The 19,592-nt window shown below is 35.4% G+C and overlaps 1 protein-coding gene across 3 annotated transcripts in view; it reads left to right on the top strand.

Annotated features, from left to right (window-relative positions):
• The window catches only part of SYNDIG1 (synapse differentiation inducing 1), a 300,390-nt gene that overhangs the window by 128,418 nt on the left and 152,380 nt on the right, over positions 1-19,592 (top strand). For 2 of the 3 annotated variants that reach the window (XM_043989430.1, XM_043989431.1), the window contains exon 3: positions 4,359-4,367. The exons of the other annotated variant lie outside the window; for it this stretch is intronic. In XM_043989430.1, coding sequence (XP_043845365.1) covers positions 4,359-4,367 — 9 coding nt within the window. The remainder of the gene's footprint in view (positions 1-4,358; positions 4,368-19,592) is intronic. 3 annotated transcript variants of the gene reach the window in all.

Here is a 19,592-nt window from a genome sequence, read left to right as displayed (position 1 = left end):
TTTTTCCAGTTTACTCAAATGTCACAGCAATTTAAAGGTTAAAAATTCATAGGCTCATATGACATAGCAGATAGAAATACTTTCCCTCTTCTTACATCTAATAAAATAATATCTTCATACAAATATTAATATAATAACCACAATGTTCCAACTTCATAAAAACTGAAATTTCTAAGTCACATAGCTGAGATTACAGTAGCTACTGAGGCAGAGGTATTAGGCAGCAACACATACATGGCCACAGCAATAACAGATGAACTCAACCATACTAACCAGATCAAAAAAAAAAAAAAAGGAGCTGAAAGATAAATCTTTCCCAAAAGCAGAGATAAAACTTATACATTCTTTTACAAAAAAATGTGTGTATATATATATATATATATACATATATATATACATATATATATATATATATATTTATTTATTTTATTCTGACCTTAAGAAATACCATTTCAGCGACATCTAGGTGGCGCAGTAGATAGAGCACTGGCCCTGGAGTCAGGAGTACCTGAGTTCAAATCCAGCCTCAGACACTTAACACTTACTAGCTGTGTAACCCTGGGCAAGTCACTTAACCCCAATTGCCTCACTTTAAAAAAAAAAAGACTTAAAAAAATACCATTTCTATAACATAGTAGAATAGAAAAAACATGATTGTATATAAACTCCAAATCTATTATGTATAACTTTTAAATATAAAATAAAGTTATCATGAAATAATAATGATGGCTACCATTAAGAAACAAATATGTATGTATACACACATATATACATTTATATGCATACACACGTATTCATCATTTATTTCTCTGGATACACATAACATCTTCCTTTATATGTCTTTTGTAGTTAATTTGGGTATTTAAAATAGTCAAAATGACTTATTCAGTCAAAGTTGTTCCTAAAACAATATTGTTCTTACTGTATACAACTTTCTTTTGGTTCTGGTTATTTTGCTCACCATTGTTTTGTGAAAATCTATTCATGTTTTTTTCTAAGATCATCGAGCTCATCATTTCTTAGAGCACAGTAGTATTCTATCACAATCATATTCCATAAGTGGTTCAGCCATTCACCAATCAGTGGGCATCCCTGTAATTTCCAGTTCCTTGCCACCACAAAGAGAACTGCTGTAAATATCTTAGAACAATAGGTTCTTTTCCTTTTTCACTAAGCAGCTTGGGAAAAGACCTAGTAGCAGTATTACTAGTCAGAGTGTATATGCAGCTTAACAACTATTTGGGCATAATTCCAGATTGCTCTCCAAAATGCTTGGAACATTTATAGTTCCTCCAACAGTGAATTGATGTCCCAATTTTTCCACACCCCTTCCAACATTTGTCACTTCCCCCTTCCATCATTTTAGCTAATCTTATATTATTATATTACACATTCTTTGAAATCCTTCTTCCCTATGATGGATGAAGACATTTTCACATTCAAGTTGTATTAAACAATGAATAAAGCATGGACCTGGAATCTTGAAGACCTGATTTCAAATCCTGCCTTAGATACTTGCTAGCTTTGTGACCTTGGTAAATCACTTAAACACTACTTTCCTCAGTTTCTTTATCTGTAAAATAGGGATAATAATAGCACACACCTCCAGGGTTATTGTGAAGATTAAATGAGTTAATATTGGTGAAGAGCCTTTTAAACTCTTAACGAGATTTATAATTGGTAAACATTACTATTAATTCCTTTCTGTATAGCTCCAAATGGCCCTCTCTTACAGTACATTCCTTACCACTATGACATAGTAGTAATCTCCTTTACTAGGCAAGTTCATTAACACTTACATTAACCAATTCACATTAAGCCTTCAGGTTACTAAAATATATCTTAGGATCATGCTCCACACCTTCCTGGCCCAACTTCTCTTTCTTTCTTTTTTTAAAAATGTTTTTTATTCTCCAGTTTATAAACGTAAAATATAATTCATATTTTCATCTACAAAGTAGAATAGAAAAAGTGGAGTATATGTGAAATAAAATGTTATTGTATGTAGCTTGTTTTTCTCTTTAAGTATACAATAAACTAAAATGTAACTTTATTTTTCTTCCACTAACAAATATTTCTGATCTCTCCATCCCATGTACCCTCACTGAAAAAGAAAACCAAAAACAAAAGTAAAACCTGTATAACAAACATGCATGGTCAAAAAAAAATAAACTTCCCCATAGGACCTATCCTGGAATGTAATTTTCACTAGAGTATATGCTATTATTTTTTTATTTTCATTTACAATTCTTCCCCATCCTCCATGCATGGAGATGATAAGAAATATAATACTCATTATACATATGAAATCACATGAATCATACTTCCTCATTACCCATGTTCTAAACAAACAAACAAAAATCCCCAAGAAAAACAAAGAAAGGGAAAACATGCTTCAATCTGCCTTCTGACTTTATTATTTCTCTATCTGGAGGAGTATAACATTTTTCATTTTGAGGCATTTGGCATTCTTATGGATCAGCACCCATTCCAACATACCACTTTATCTCTATTTAAAAGTAGGTTCAAATAATTTTAGATGTTTAGTTTGGAAGAAGAGTATATTGTTTGTTGAGAGAGAGAGAGAGAGAGAGAGAGAGAGAGATTACATTATACGTATCTTCAAGTATTCAGAGAGCTGCCATGTAGAAAAAGGATTACATTATTTCTTCTTGGCACTAGAAAACAAAATGAGAAACAATGGGTGTAAAAAGCTGCAAAGAGGAAATTTTAACATTGATATAAGGAAAACCTTTGCCCCAAGATTTAGTGCATTCCCACTGATTGAAAGACAAAAAAGACTGAATAATCACTTGTTGGGTATGGGTTTTTTTAATGTTTTAGAACAGGGATGGGTTGGACTTAATGACCTCTGAGGTCTCTTCCAACTCTGAGTTTCTGTGATCCTGTGATTTCAGATCAATCATCTATGGAATACTACTAATATTATGCCACATGACTAATCTATTAATTTGATACCATCTAAAGTGAACTGTGCCTATGACTTTTGGCTAAATATTATAATTATGGAGGGATGAGGAAACAGATTTTAACAGTTTCATCAAACAGTTATAGAAAGGATTTAGTGTTTTCTATGTCAGCGGTGCTAGATACCAGGAACATCAAGGCAAAAATGGAACTATTGCTTCCCTCAAGGAGTTTACATTCGGTTAGGGGAGAGTCTATGTGAATTTGCAAGTGAATAGAAAATATATACAATTTAGGAAATGGAGTTAGGTGGAGAGGGACACACACAGGAATGATCTTTGAAGAAGAGTTAGTTGTCATTACTAGGAAAGATTTTACTTGATGACATATATAACATCTATGATTGTTAGCAAGCAAAAAACAAAACAAAAAACAGAAACAAAACAAAATAAAAAAAGAAAGAATAGTCATTGGTCTTCCAAATAAACCTTTGCAAGAAGAGCACTGTAAGCTCTTATTCACATGCAAAATCAGTTCCTTCCATATGCCACTGGGGGAAAAAATGAGCCTTTCCTTCATAGTTTAGATTAAAAAGCCATTTTTAATATTCTGAAATGCACAGAATATATACTGCTATAAAGATTTAAAGTGATTACCCTGAGTAATTTATCCAGTGCCCCAGAGACTTTGAAGAAACAATAACATTTTGTCTGAATTCTGCCATCCAGGATAACTTATGAGATGTTTTACTCCCCTCTCCCATAAGTACAGAAAGTGGGAGTTGATGGTTAGCAATGTATTTCATGTATCAGAAGGAAAGGCCCTACCTTGTAATTTTACTGATTTCGCTGACAGGGAATTCCCAGAAACAGGAATTCCTTTTACTAATGCAAGTTGGCATCTTCTCTGCAATTTATAGTATTAACAACCTAGATAGTAGAAGGGATTAAGTGACTTTTCCATTGTAACATATGATTATGTGTCATAAACAGCACTCAAACCCTGTTCTTCCTTGTCTCAAGGCTAGCTCTCAACCAACTACAATATGACTGTCTACTGATTATATGGGACTACTATAAAAACTAGTTAAGGGCTTAAGATTCAATAAATTTTCTCTCCTTTAAAGAATGAGAGAGAAAAAAGAGTTGGAAAATTGAATCATACGTTTTAGTGTTATCTGATTCAATATGGTAGACAATCATGCCCTGAAATTTGTGACTGAAATAAAAGAATACACTAATAAATAAACTTAAGTTTAGGACTTTGGAGTCTGAATGATAACACTTATTCTGTTCTTTTTCATTCCAGTTCTTATTATGTTATTGCATTATTAATACATAATAAATATAATTAATAACAATAATATTAACAACATAATAAAAATAAATAATTATTCCTTAATAATTATGTTCTTATATTATTTTTTCTAGGTCCTTGAGGTGAGGCACTATCTTATTTCAACTCTGTATCCCTGGTGCCTTGCAAATAGTAGGTGCTTGATCCTTTCTTTTATTTGGGTGGATGGAGTCAATGTAGGTGCTACTGTAAGAAAATAATAATAATGCTCAGTGTTTTTGCTGTTCTTTATACTGCTCAAAGAACACAGACATATTATCACTATGACTTTCACAGAAATGTTGAGAGGTAGGTAGTATTACTATGTCCATTTTACCGATGAGAAAATTGGAAATCAGAGAGCATAAGTGACTCACTCAGTGTCTCCTACAAAACAGCAGAACCAGAGTCACAGCCTGTCTTCTGAGTTTTCAATGTGTTTTTTTTCAGTTGCACCATATTATGTTCCTTTTAATATTCATGTGACATTTCTCACTATCATTCAACTGTTAAGTACTTATTCTGTACCAGACAGTTCTGGGTGCTAGGGATATGAGACAAAAATGAAGCACCCCCTGCCTTAGGAAACTGATGCTTTATCGCATGTATATGTAAAAACATATACAGTATATAAAAATGCAACTCTGAGATTGTTGGGCAGGATGGGTATACTGGCAGTTAGAAGAATTGGGAAATGGCTCATGTAGAAAGTGTTATTTGAGCTAGAAGATAAATAAAGCAAGGAATTCTAAGAGGCTATTGTCCCAAGGACAAAACTGACATTCCTCACCTGCATAGAACTGCCCTTCATATGCCCACTATAAATGACATATAGTCTGTGCTTTAAACTTTGCAAACTACTGATGTGTGTGTGTGTGTGTGTGTGTGTGTGTAGTTACATCTGCTTCACTTATCTGAGCCTCACAACGATGCAGTGAAGTAGATGTAACAAAAATTGTAACCCTATTTTGCAGAGATGAAAAGTTAAGTGATTTGCCAGTGGTCACACAACACCCTCTAATCTGGTCACTGTCTTCAACTTTGCTTCTCACACACAACTCTCTGACTCCTTGCCTTTGCACTGACTGTAATATGCTTCCTCTTCCCCTTTGACTCAGAACATCCATCAGTTACCTCATAGTTCAAGCATTATTTTCACATAATCTTTCTTGATCTTACCAACTGCTATCACCTTGCTTCCCTTTTTCAACTACTATTTATCCCATATTTAGCTTTATCTGTATATATTGTCAGCCCTAGTAGGATGCAAGCTTCCTGAGATGAAAGGCCATTTCTTTTGTTTTGTTTTGGGTTTTTTTTTTTTGGTCTTTTTTCTTTGTATTTTCAGCAACTGATAGAGTGCCTGGCATTACGTTAAGATAAGAAGATAAAAGAATTGTATTAAATATTTCCTTTGTTCCAGTAACAATGCTAAGTACTGGAAATACAAATATAAGCAAAAAAGACAATCCTTATCCTCAAGGTGCTTACATTCTACTGGGAAAATGAACAGACAACACATAAAGGGGAGATGAAAAGCAGGGGGTAGCTGTCTGGGTGGTGAATTTGTCCTGGGAGTCATGGGATTAGCCAATTCACAGTGCAGATGGCGGGTATGGGCACTGCCTTAAATGGAGGCTCCAGGGACAAACGGTTATCAGAGGAGGCAACTCTAGATGCAGAAGGTTTGCTGTTCTGAAAATGATGCAAGAGTGGTAGTCAAGAACAAGACTAGGGAGTGATGAGCTTAGCTTTCTTGATGGTTGATTGATAGTAAGTATCCAGGATAGGAATTGAACCCATCTTCCTGGTTATACTTCCTCGATATAGTGTTGTCTCTTCATCAGTATTAAAAGGCATTTTTTTCTTATAACTTAAACTTTCTTTTAAATTCCTAACCAAGCAAGATTTTATAGTAATATTTTACCTAGAAATGGTAATTGAGCAGAAATCATATGAGAATAGAACAGGACACTAATGATACATAACAACACATACTTTAATATCAACTTTTGTGTTTACATAAATTTCAGCATGAACAATCTGAGTAAATTAAAGGAGTATGAAATTCTACGAAGAACAAAAAAATCTTTACATTTTAATATATAAGCCTGTCTGCAATGAATTAGTCTGTGAGGTATCATGAGCAAAGACTAGTTATCCAGCACTCTGTGTGTTATCAGACTCCTGTAGTAGAGGGAAGGAAAACAATTTTAAAGCATTGTTTCGAATATATATAAAATAATGATTTCAGGCATTTTTATAACACTTTGCTTAAATGACCACATTCAATTCTCATGATAAACTCTGTTTCACATTTTATAGATGAAGGAACTAAGTTTCCTAAGTGGGAGCCATGATAGTCAATGAGAAAGAGTGCTGGCTTTTCTTCAAGATGCTGATCTTCTATTTACTATCATTGCAATTTTACACAAGTCAATTAATCTCTCTGCATTTTAGTTTCCTCATCTGTTAAAAAATAAAAATAAAAAACAGAACCAAAACCAATATTCTGGACTAGATGGCCTCAAAATTCCAAAACAGCTCTAAATCTATAATGCTGTGTATTCAAAGTCACACAGCTAGTAAATAGAAGATCAAAGACTTAAATCTGACTTCAACACCAGTACTTTCTCCTATCTCATGTTATTCTCTTAGTATTACCCATATTGGCACACCATGATTGAATCTATACTTGACAAATAAGCAGCATAATGTAATAGAAAGAATATCAGTTTTGACCTCAGAATACCTGCATTCAGGTCAGGCGACTGGCATTGAATAACCATGGGTCCTTGGGTATAAGTCACTTAACCACCACAAATTTCAGTTCCTCCATTTACAAATTGAGGATAATTTCATTATCTACTTCATGATGTCTCATGAATAACTATATAAACTTTGTGATTTAAAGCATGCTAAGGGGGCAGCTAGGTGCCACAGTGGATAAAGCACTGACCCTGGATTCAGAACCTGAATTCAAATCTGGCCTCAGACACTTGACACTTACTAGCTGTGTGACCCTGGGCAAGTCACTTAGCCCTCATTGCCCTGCCAAAAAAAGTGTGCTAAATGTGTATGTGTGTATACCCATGTTTACATTAATGTAGGGAACTCCCAGTGCTGAAATTCTATCTACCAATGTAATCAAGTCAACAGGCATTAGTTTAGCTCTTAATACAGTGTACCAGAGATTATGCTAAATGCAGGAAAGGAAAAAACAAACAAAATCTTAGACTTCAAGGACCTTATATTTTATTGGGAAAGACCACATAAAAACAACTATATAGATATGTTGCATACAGACTAAACACAATATACTCTGAGAGAAGCATCTGGAACAGGGCCCTGGAATAGGATTTTAATATCTAGGACCAGGAAAGGCCTCCTGGAATAATTAAAATTTGAACTGAATCTTGAAGTAATCAGTCAACTACATGGGAAACTAAGGGAAAGGGAAGAGTATTTCAGGTATTCCCAGTAGGCATTGCAAAGGCACAGAGACAGGAAGTGGAGGATTGTGTTCACGGAATTTTAGAAAAATCAATTTAGGAGCTTGGAGGAAGTAGGATTGAAGAGGGAAGGAACTTGAAGAAGAATGAGCCATTAGGAGGTTATTGCAGTAGATTTGATGAGAGATTATGAGGATGTGAATTAGGGTATAGACTATATAAGTGAACATGTATGAAGTATGTATGTATGTATTGTTGATTAGATATATATGGCTAGATCAAGTGATGAGTGTAGAATTACACAAAAGTTGAAAGCTTGATAACTGGGAGGATAGTAGTATCTTGACAGCTTATTATTAAAGGGAAATTTGGAAAAGGAGATGGTTTGGAGACAAAAATATGATGATTTTGTTTTAGATATACTGAAGCTAAGATATTTAGCTTGAGGTAGCCAAATAGCAGTCAACAATGTAGCAATATCATTCAGGAGGGAGACTAGGATTGGATATACACATCTGGAAATCACTCTTTACTGGGTCAGGAATTCTGCTAAGAGGGAGTGGTTCTGATGAAGAATATGTATATGTGAAGCAATTTATATTCTTTAGGAGAAGATAATTACTAAATTTGGAGAAAAGAAATACCAAATGCTGTTCTTCTAATTGTTGGAGTAAAATATGTTGTTTTATTTTCCTTCTCAAAGGCATTTTTGTACAAATTAATGGAACCAAACCTAATGAATTTTTATCAAATGAAAAGTCCTCTACTTAAAAAAAAACCTTAAACTTAGAATCTCTTCCATTCATTAGCTGGTATGTAAACTGCCAATTCTTTGATGGATCTCATAATAAATCTCTTTACTGGGGGCAGCTAGGTGGCATAGTGGATAAAGCACTGACCCTGGATTCAGGAGGACCTGAGTTCAAATCTGGCCTCAGACATTTGACACTTACTAGCTGTGTGACCCTGGACAAGTCACTTAACCCTCATTGCCCTGCAAAATAAATAAATAAATAAAAATATTTTTAAAAAATCTCTTTATTATAAATTCCAGAGAATACCTAATCATTGGTTGTAATGGAGTGGTATTGCATATAATACTGGTGTACATAAGTGGATCATTGTTTGAAATTTGGAAATTTCTTACACTGAGATTTATTACAGTAATGAAACTGACTTTTATGGACTCACATCATAGCAATGATCCATGTGTGTTTAAAGTAGTCTATGAGTATTTGTGTGTGTAAGAGAGAGACAGAGACAGAGACAGAGACAGAGAGACACACAGTGAGATCCAGAGAGAGAGAGAGAGATGCTAATTTGAAATGACAAATGGAAAGGACCAATGAATGGAACATTCTAATGTAAGTAGTACACTTCAAAATTTACTATATATATATATAGATGTGTGTGTATCAGTTAAATATCTTTACAAAAAAATTACAGTATTATATAGATTTCCAAATACATTAATTTAAATATAATTCTAGTATAATAGAAGGCATTTTGACAGGGAATAATAAGGATAAATGAATAGGAATAAAATATATTACTTTTCTCTTGATAGAGCTACACCCTTGTGTGTGCTAGAAATGTGAGTTCTAGGGCCAACTTTACCAAGGCAAATGGGACTGTAAAAAAGATCTCTCTGGATTTCACTGTGTGTTTCTCTGTCTCTGTCTCTGTCTTTCACTATTTTAAAAACTGTCTTATGGTAGAGGTATTGGATTTATTCTGTTTTCTCTCAAAGTACATAACTAGTAACAAGGGATGCAAGATTCAAGGAAGCAGATTTGGGCTGAAATTAAGGGGGGAAATCATGATATTTAGAGATGTTCAAAAGTGAAATTGGATGATTAGGTAGGAGGGCATTCTGACTTAAAGTCTTCAATCAAAGGCTAAGATGCATTTTTTGTAAATATTATAAAGCAATCTTTTTAGGTATGTATTGGATTAGATGTTCTAAGCCTCTGAGATTCCTTAAAATGGTGAAATTCTGTGGTTTAATAAGTAGCCCATTAGAAAGTAGGGGATAGCTATATTATTAGGATTACAATCCTCCCTCTTCACCCTCCCCTCTGCCCCAACAAGCTAGTAATGTTTTTATCGCATGTTTCACATATGCAGAAAATTGATTTTCAAAATATTTATTTCCCCATAAAATGCATTTTGATCACCCCAAAACTCTTGCCTTAAATTTTAAAGAACAACTTATAAAAAGCCATATAGGAAAAAAAGCCATATAGGCATTCTTCTCCAGATTAATAGGAAGGAAGGAAGGAAGGAGGGAGGGAGGGAGGGAGGGAGAGAGGAAAGAAAGAAAAAAAGAAAACTATGTATTATGTAGCCATTTTCCTTTCAATCATTTTAGAAGGGAAGGGCATTACTACTTCTTCTTCCAGCTATGTCAGTAGATACTATGACTACTTTGAAGAACTCTAAAGGAAAAAAAAAAGTTCCCCTAGCAAAATACAAATTTCATTTTTTAAATATAGCTAGCCACTGCTCCCAGTCATCTGAGAAGTGGCTGAGTGTCTTAGGGAAAACAGGCACTCTCCAAAAAAAAGATCACATATAAGAAGCAAAACATGCTCATATTGCCTGGATGTAAATTGAAATGCGTGCCCTCTAGGAAGTCTAGAATTCGAACCTTTACAAGAACTTAGAAAAGTTTTCACCATTGTATCTTCACAAAGGAACTACAACTTGAATTGGATCTTGAAGTATGGGGGACAGGAAAGAAGGAATAAAGTATATGAAAAAGAAATATATATAGAGAAAGATTGGAGGGTTTGAGTTCTTGGAAGGGGAGTTAGCAGGAAGAGAAAACTGTTAGATATTCTGCAGGGATTATTCCTACTCTGATTTCAGCTGTGGGGAATAATGGGTGATCAAGTTGGAAAAGTAAGTGTGGTCATATTATACAAGGTCTTGAATATCAGATTGAGTAGATTGTAAAATCATAGAACAAAAAATAGAAGGGACCTCAGGGGTCATACGATAGAGTCACCTCATTTTTCAAAGGAGAAAGTTTAGTACATGAAAGTTTAAGTGACTGCAAAAATAGTAAGCCTCAGAGGTAATATCTGACCTCAAATTAACAAACTCCAAAGCCAATTTTCCATCCCTATACCACTGCACTCATATCTTTCGTGATTATCAGTATTGCATAAGCAACTTCCTTTCAAACATCTGAAACTGATTATACACTAGATATTTCAAACTTAACATAACTTATTATTTTTTATCCCCAAAACCATCACTTACTCTCAATTTTCCTTTACTATTGATGTGACCACCATTTTTCAAGTGATATGAGCTCACAACGTGAGTTCTATTCAATTTCTCACTTGCATTAATCCCATATATCTAATTTGTTGTCAAATATTATTGTTTTTAACTTCATGCATACAAAATACCCCTAATATACATTTCCCTTTCACCAGTCATACAGCTGCCACCTTTGTCCGTCATCACTTCACATCTGGACTATTGCAACTTCCTTCTGGCTTGCCTCCCTGGCTAGACACTCTCCCCATTCTACTCCATTCTCAATCACCAAAATGATCCTCCTAAAGTGCAGGTTTGACCATGGAAATGTTCCTTACATCGACTCCCACCCCCCAACACACATTCACTACTTTACTGTTTCCCTCTTTTTTTAATAATAAAAATTTTTATTTAAAGTTTTGAGTTACAAATTTTATTCCTCCTTCCCTCTCTCCCCTCAACCCTCCCTAAGGTGGTAAGCAATCAGATACAGGTTATCCATGTGCATATATGTAAAAGATTACCATATTAGTCATTTTGTATAAGAAAACTTGAATAAGTGGGTAACTAGGTGGCACAGTAGATAAATCACTGGCCCTGGATTCAGGAGGACCTGAGTTCAAATCCAACCTTGGACACTTGAAACTTGCCAGCTGTGTAATCCTCATTGCCCTGAAAAAACAAAACAAAACAAAACAACAAGAAAAAAAAAAGAAAAAGAAAATGAATAAAAGAAAAAAAAAGAAAGACAGTGAGAAATAGCATGCTTTAGTCTGTGTTCAATCAATAGCAGTTCTTTCTTTGGAGGTGGATAGTATGTTTCATTATTAATTTTTTGGGATTGTCTTGGCTCATTGTATTACTAAGAATAGTTGTCATTCACAGTTCTTCATCAAACAATATTGCTGTTTCTGCTCACTTCACTATACATCAGTTTGTATAAGTCTTTCCAGGCCTCTCTAAAATCATCCTGTTTGACATTTCTTATTATTGTGATCAATAATATTCCATCACCATCATATACCACAGCGTGTTTAGCCATTCCCCAATTGATGGGCATTCCTTTGATTTCTGATTCTTAGCTACCAAAAAAAGAGCTGCTATAAATATTTTTTGTAAAAAGGGATATTTTTCTCTTTTTTTGGATGTCTTTGGGATATAAACCCAGGTGGATTGGTATTTCTGGATCAAAGGGTATGCATAATTCTATAGCCCTTTGGGCATAGTTCCAATTTGCTCTCCAGAATGGTTGGATCAGTTCACAACTCCAACAATGCATTATCATCCCAGTTTTCCCATATACCGTCCAATATCCAATATTTTCCTGTTTTTGTTATATTTGCCACTCTGAAAGGTGTGAGGTGATACCTCAGAGTTGTTTTAATCTGCATTTCTCTGATCAATGGTGAACTAGAGCATTGTTTCATAACTATAGATAGCTTTGATTTCTTTATCTGAAAATTGGTTGTTCATATCCTTTGACCATTTATCTATTGGAGAATTACTTGCATTTTTTTAATAAATTTGACTCAGTTTTTACATATTTGAGAAATGAGACCTTTATCAGAGATACTTGTTTCACAAATTCTTTAACAGTTTATTACTTTCCTTATAATATTGGTTATATTAGTTTTGTTTTTGCAAAATCTTTTTAATTTTATATAATCAAAATGTTATCTATTTTGTATTTTGTAGTGCTCTCTGTATCTTCTTTGGTGCAAAATTCTTCTGTCCATAAATCTGACATAAATCATTCCATGCTCTTTTATTTTGCTTATGGTATCACCCTTTATGTGTAAATCATGTACCTGGTTGACCTTATTTTAGTATATGGTGGGAGATTTTGGTCTATACCTAGTTTCTGACACACTATTTTCCAGTTTTCCCAGGAGTTTTTGTCAAATAATGAGTTTTGGGTTCAAAAGCTTGGATCTTTGGGTTTATCATATGCTAGGTTACTATAGTCATTTACTATAGTGTAATTTGTACCTATTTTATTCTAGTGGTTCCCTCTTACCTTCAAGGCAAAACATAAAATCTGTTTCATTTTAAAATCCATCGCAACCAGTCCACATTCCTAAATATAAATATCTAGTCTTCTTATACTTCCCTCCCCTTCATGTAATGTACATTCCCTATATTCTATAATACAACTATCCTGATGTACTTGTTATTCCTCATACATGCCAATTTTTTTTTTTTGGTGAGGCAATTGGGGTTAAGTGACTTGCCCAGGGTCACACAGCTAGTAAGTGTTAAGTGTCTGAGGCCAGAGTTGAACTCAGGTACTCCTGACTCCAGGGCCAGTGCTCTATCCACTGCACCACCTAGCTGCCCATACATGCCAATTTTTTTTTTTTTTTTTTTAGTGAGGCAATTGGGGTTAAGTGACTTGCCTAGGGTCACACAGCTAGTAAGTGTTAAGTGTCTGAGGCCGGATTTGAACTCAGGTACTCCTGACTCCAGGGCCGGTGCTCTATCCACTGTGCCATCTAGCTGCCCCGATACATGCCAATTTTTTACCAACTCTCCTTCAGGTCTAGAATGCTTTCCCCTATTCACATTGGAATCCTAGATACTCTGGTTTACTTTCTTTCTTTCTTTTTTCTTTTTTGCAATTATGTAAAACATTACCATATTAGTCATTTTACATAAAAAGACTCAAGTAAAAAAAAAAGAGAAAGCACAAAATAGCATGCTTCAGTCTGTGTTCAGTCAATATAAGTTCTTTCTCTGGAGGTGGATAGTATGCTTCATCACTAGCCCTTTAGGATTGTCTTGGATCATTGTATTGCTGAGACTAGTCAAGTCATTCACAATTGCTTATAGAACAATACTGCTGTCACTGCTCAATGTCCTCTTGGTTCTGTTCACTTCACTATACATCAGTTCATATGTGTCTTTCCAGGTCTTTCTGAAATCATCCTGCCTGTCATTTCTTATAGCACAATAATATTCCATTACAACCATATAGCACAGCTTGTGCAGTCATTCCCTAATTGATGGATAGCCTTTTGATTTCCAATCCTTAGTCATCACAAAGAGGTGCTATAAATATTTTTGTACAATTTTCCTCTTTTCTCTTTTTCACAGTTACTATTGTTAACTGTTTCCCTCCATCCTATTCCTTTTCCTATGATATTTACTTTATTATCTATCTTCCTTAACCCTATCACTCCTCTCCCATTCTGCCTTCCCTTCTTCTAACCTTCACTCTTTATCCCCTTCCCCTCCTACTTTCCTGCAGGGTTAGATAGATTACTCCACCCAATTAAGTGTGTATATTATTCCCTCCTTGAGCCAACTCTGATGAAATTAAGATCTTTGAGCCAATCCTGATGAGTATAAGGCTCATTTACTGCCCATTTTAGATAGATTACTCCACCCAACTGAGTGTGTATGTTCATCCCTCCTTGAATCAACCCTGATGAGATTAAGGTCTTTGAGCCTATTCTGATGACTGTAAGGTTCATTCACTGCCCTGTTCCTCCCCCATCTCTCTGCCTACTGCATAAGATCTTTCATGTTTCTTTCATGTGGGATTTTACCCCATTCTACCTCTCCCCTTCTCCCTCCTCTAGTGTATTACTCTCACCCATCAATTGAACCCTAAAGATATCATCATTGTGCAGCTAGGTGACACAGTTGACAAAGCAGCTACCCTGGACCCAGGAGGACCCAAGCCCAAATCATGACCCTCCTGTATCACTCTCATTTCTCTTTTCATTTTTTCCTCTACCTCTCTTACTTTATCTTCAAAGTCTTTTTTTGAGGGGCAGCTAAGTGGTGCTGTGCATAGAGCACCGGCCCTGAATTCGGGAGGACCTGAGTTCAAATCCAGCCTCAGACCCTTGACACAATAGCTGTGTGACCCTGGGTAAGTCACTTAACCCCAATTACCTCACCAAAAAAAAACCCAAAAAACCCCAAAAAACTTTTTTGAGCGCCTTTTTTGGCCTGAGGCTAATTCATGTTTTTCTTGGAAGCTTTGGATGTAGGAGCCCTGATGTTGCTATCCTCTTATGAGGGTGCACCTCAATCTTCCTTGTCACTAAAGAAATTTTCTATCATCCTCACCTTTCTCTGTCTACTTATCTTGCCTATCTTTTACTTGACTTTTCACTCCTTAAACTGGAGGACTGTTTCCAGGCTACACTGTCCCAAGCTTCAGGGGGTCTAAGGTGGTATGATTTAAGGAGGGAAGGTTCTTCACTCACCTGGCCTGTTCCCTGGTCCATGGATAACCCCAGACCAACTTGCTAATTAACCAGACAGCAAAACATTGTGTGCTGTGGTTGTTAGCTCCAAGAAGCCTGTGGCCCTCCACTACCTGGGCCACCACCATTCAAGCCTATTTCCTGGTTCCCAGCAGGGATGAAAAACCTAAGGTCCATCTTAGTGCCAGCAGAGACACCTGTAATCTCCCCCTAGCCAACTGCTCAGCCCTCTCACCAGACTGTGAGCCTAGTTCCAAACAACACTGGCACTGCATCTGATTCAGAGGCTCTTGGGGTCTCTTTTTCTCCCTTGGTCTGCCTGGGACTGTATCTGTGTCAACATGACTGTGGGGTTGGAATCCACTCCTGCCATAGCACAGCAGACCCTCCTGCTAACCTTCTAAACCATCTTTGGCTGGAAAATTATCTCAACACATTATTTTGTGGGTTTTGCTGCCCCAGAAATTGTCCTATGGCATTATTTGCTAGGGTTTTTTTGAGTGATTGTGTCATGAGTCCTGAGAGCTTACTGCCATTCCTCTGCCATCTTGGCTTTGCCCCAGAAATTCCTCTGGTTTCCTTTCTTTTTTTTTCTTGTTTCCTTTCAAGACCCCACTGAAATCCCACTTTCTATAGGAAGCCTTTACTGAATCCCTGCATGCTAGTCCCTTTCCTCTAAGATAAACTTCTACTTATACATATATATATGTATATATATATTTATATTTATATACATATATATATACATATATATATATATATATACATATATATATATATATATATATATATATATATATATATATATTTAGTGAGGCAATTGGGGTTAAATGACTTGCCCAGGGTCACACAGCTAGTAAGTGTCAAGTGTCTGAGGCCGGATTTGAACTCAGGTACTCCTGAATCCAAGGCCAGTGCTTTATCCACTGTGCCACCTAGCTGCCCCATATTTCTATATTTTTCACCCTTTTAAATGTGAGTTTCTTGACATTGGAAGTTTTTCCCCATTTTGTATCCATTAGTTCTTAGTATAATGTCCAGCAAATAATGAGCTTAGTAAACTCTTGTTTACTACTATGTTACTTTTCAAACTTTGAATTTATTTTATAGGGCATGGGGGAAGGGAGAAAAGATTATATATTTTAGAGAATTTATGAACCATTTACCTGAGGACAACTCATAATTCTCCTCATCTATATTCACCTTTGGTATAGTAGTTAATATAGGTCCCAGGCCATAGGGAAAAGTCTATCAACATGTAGCATATCAATACTAGGCACTCCTTTGACATATGGACAGGAAAAACAGGAAAATTGGTTTACAGAATGTTGTGGAGACTGCTTTTAACATCATGCTGTGTCACAGAGAGTTGGGGTGGCTTGTGTTGCAGAAACTATAAGTAGATATGATTTAGGATCTAGCCTACTCCATCTCAAGAGAATACATTTTCTGCCTTTGGGGAATGTAGATGAAGGGTGGTGGCTGGTGTTCACTAATTTACTCTGTTATCTTCAAGGGGGTTATTGATCTTGAATTTTATCTAATGCAAATTAGATATTTATAGTCCTATGACATGATGGTCTTGGTATTTGTGGGGCCAAAGTGAGCAGGAAGAAGTCTACCTTACACCACAGCAGTGCCTGTCACTTCCTTTGTTCCATTTAACTTATGTTTGTGTTCTTGGCTGACTGGGGATTTGGGGTTGTCTTTTTCTTTTTCTTTTGAATATGTTGCAAATTTTTCTTGTACTAGCACTAATTTCTTTGCCATAATCATTTACCAGGAAGTTACAAAATGAATTCTCAACAAGATTCTATTTGACTGTTGTTTCAGAGGAAATTTTATGATCCATCCAAATATGGTTGGATTTTTTTAAAAAACTAAATTGTTTTGTTTTAAATGTCTTCTGCTTTGCACAAACTAGTAAGCAAACAACACAAACCTCTAATCTAAAGTATGTGCAATTAGTGTATGCTTGTATTGGGGTATTTACGTAGACATCCCTATGGACTTAATACTTGTATGTCATTTTGATAACCCTGGGTGAAAGTGTTCTCTCTCTTCCAATTTCATTATATATCCTCTTAGCAAACAATGAAGTTGGTGATCCTCTTTCTGGCATAGAAGAAAACTAGACTTGGAGGCAAGAAAATCTGGTTCTCAACTTGCCTTAGATACTTAACAGTTGTATGATCCCAAGAAAGTCAGGTAGCCTCTGTCATCTTCAGTTTCCTCATATGTAAAATAAGGATAATAATAGAAGCTACATCATAAGGCTGTTGTGGGGATATTTTACATACTAAATTTGCATATTAATGCATATATACCTAATTGCAAATTGCAAAATGCTGCATAAGTATAACTTATTATCTTCATCATGATTAGATTTGTATGATCTTGTACACATGAAAAGAAAAAGTTCAAATATGTTTCTTGTTCCCCTAGAAATTCATTGTCTGAGATGGTTAATGTGGGGAAAGATTAATATCAATGCTATATAAACATAGGGAAGCTAGGTGGCACAATGAAGTCCAGTCCTGGAATCATGAACATTCATCTTCTCAAGTTCAAATCTGGCCTCAGACACTTATTTGATGTGTTACCCAGGGCAAGTCTCTTAACCCTATTTACCTCTGTTCCTCATCTGTAAATTGATACCACTCTATTATCTTTGTCAAGAAAATCCCAAATGAGGTTACAAAGAGTTAGAATGAGTGAAACAATCACCCCAAAAATGCTTGTTGATTAAGAAATGTACTATTACTTCTTTTTTATTGTTGTTGATAACTTTTGTTTTTCTATAACCTTCATTTCTTTTTTAATACTATTTTATTTTCCACAATAACATATTAAGACAATTTTTAGCATTTTTTTTTAAAAAAGGGAATTGCAAATTCTATTCCTATCTTCTTCTCTTCCCTCTCTCCTCCCTGAGACAATTAGGTTATACATGAACAATCATGGAAAAACATTTCCATATTAGTAATTGTTGTACCACTCCTTCTAAGGAGAATACTGTATCAAAGGAACAGATAATAATTAAGTTAATATTCATAATATTATTCTTGAATTGGGCCATTAAAGGTTACTCCCTTATTGCTTATAAGGAGATTTCAGTGAAGGATGAAGAATTTAAATAATTTTCAATTTGATTCATTCCAACAAATATTTATTAAAGGTCCCCTAACTGCAAAGTACTCTGTGCTAGGTAGTTGAGGATACAATGCTTTTTTTTTTTTTTTAAATAGTCCTAGTCCTAGAACATAAAATGGATTGGGGGCAAAGGAAGAAGGAGGAGATAAAGCAAACAGGTGGCCTATGATTAAGGCAAAAAAAGTGGGATGGGAGCATACTATTAAAAGCACGTATCACTAGAGCTAAGCTAAGAAGCTTTCATTTACTGCTTTCATAAAGCAGTATTGTCAAACGCAAATAAAAATGGGAGCCACTAAACTATATATAAGGATCCCTGCAGGGTCAATATTGACTTAGAAAAACACATATTAACATAACCTGTACTCATTTTATTTTATTTACTGTGTTAAATATTTTCCAATTACATTTTGATCGGCTTCAGGCTTCATTCAGGAGTTTTGCAAGATTGGAATTTGACATTTGTGATCTAGACAATGAAGAGACTCAAGATTTTTCAGAAGGGCAGTGATATCGTCATCATCACCACCATCATCATAGAATTTAGAGAGTGTTTTAAGGTTTGCAAAGCACTTTATACATTTGATCACATTTGGTTAGTCCTGTGCTGATATAATTAGAACTGTGTATTAGGAAAACCTGTTTGATAGCTATAGGAAGGGGGAGTAGGATAAGGGAAGGTTTGGAGTTGGGAAGTCCAAATTAGGAGGCTTTTATGGAAAATAGCATGGAAAATTAGATCATGAGAGCCTAAATAGGTAAATGGGAATCAAGGAAAGGGAGAAATTCAGAGGTAATGTGACACTAGACTCAGTGGGTCCTCGAAGCTGATTGGATGCAGAGAGTGAGGGAAGGGAAAGGAACATTCCTGGGCTAAGGAGAAACAGGAAAGAAAAAACAGAGAACAAAGGAAGCAATTAAGAGATCTGGGGTTTGCATGTGCATGAGCATAAAAGCCTAAGAAGGCTCAGGGTTCTGGTAAAGAGTCATAATGTTGAAGACCAAGAGCTTAGTTCTGAGGAGCTGAAGAATGGGATAACCCAATTCAAGAAGCATCTGGAAATCCCTTTGGCTATAACATAAACTTTGAATAAACAGCATGTAGACAGAAGGCCAGGAATGAGGAATTTGCATGTGTGAGGTCATCAAAGCTTTCAAGCCTTTTTATTGAACCTTGCCCTCACCAGTTCAGAAATGCTTCCCTTCTTCTCCATTGTAATTTATTGAATTTAGACTA

Source organism: Dromiciops gliroides, chromosome 2 (assembly GCF_019393635.1).
Source record: "Dromiciops gliroides isolate mDroGli1 chromosome 2, mDroGli1.pri, whole genome shotgun sequence".
In the NCBI taxonomy this organism is placed as follows: Eukaryota; Metazoa; Chordata; class Mammalia; order Microbiotheria; family Microbiotheriidae; genus Dromiciops; species Dromiciops gliroides.
The sequence above is the reverse complement of the archived record's forward strand: the minus strand, read 5'-3'. Positions and strand labels throughout refer to the sequence as shown.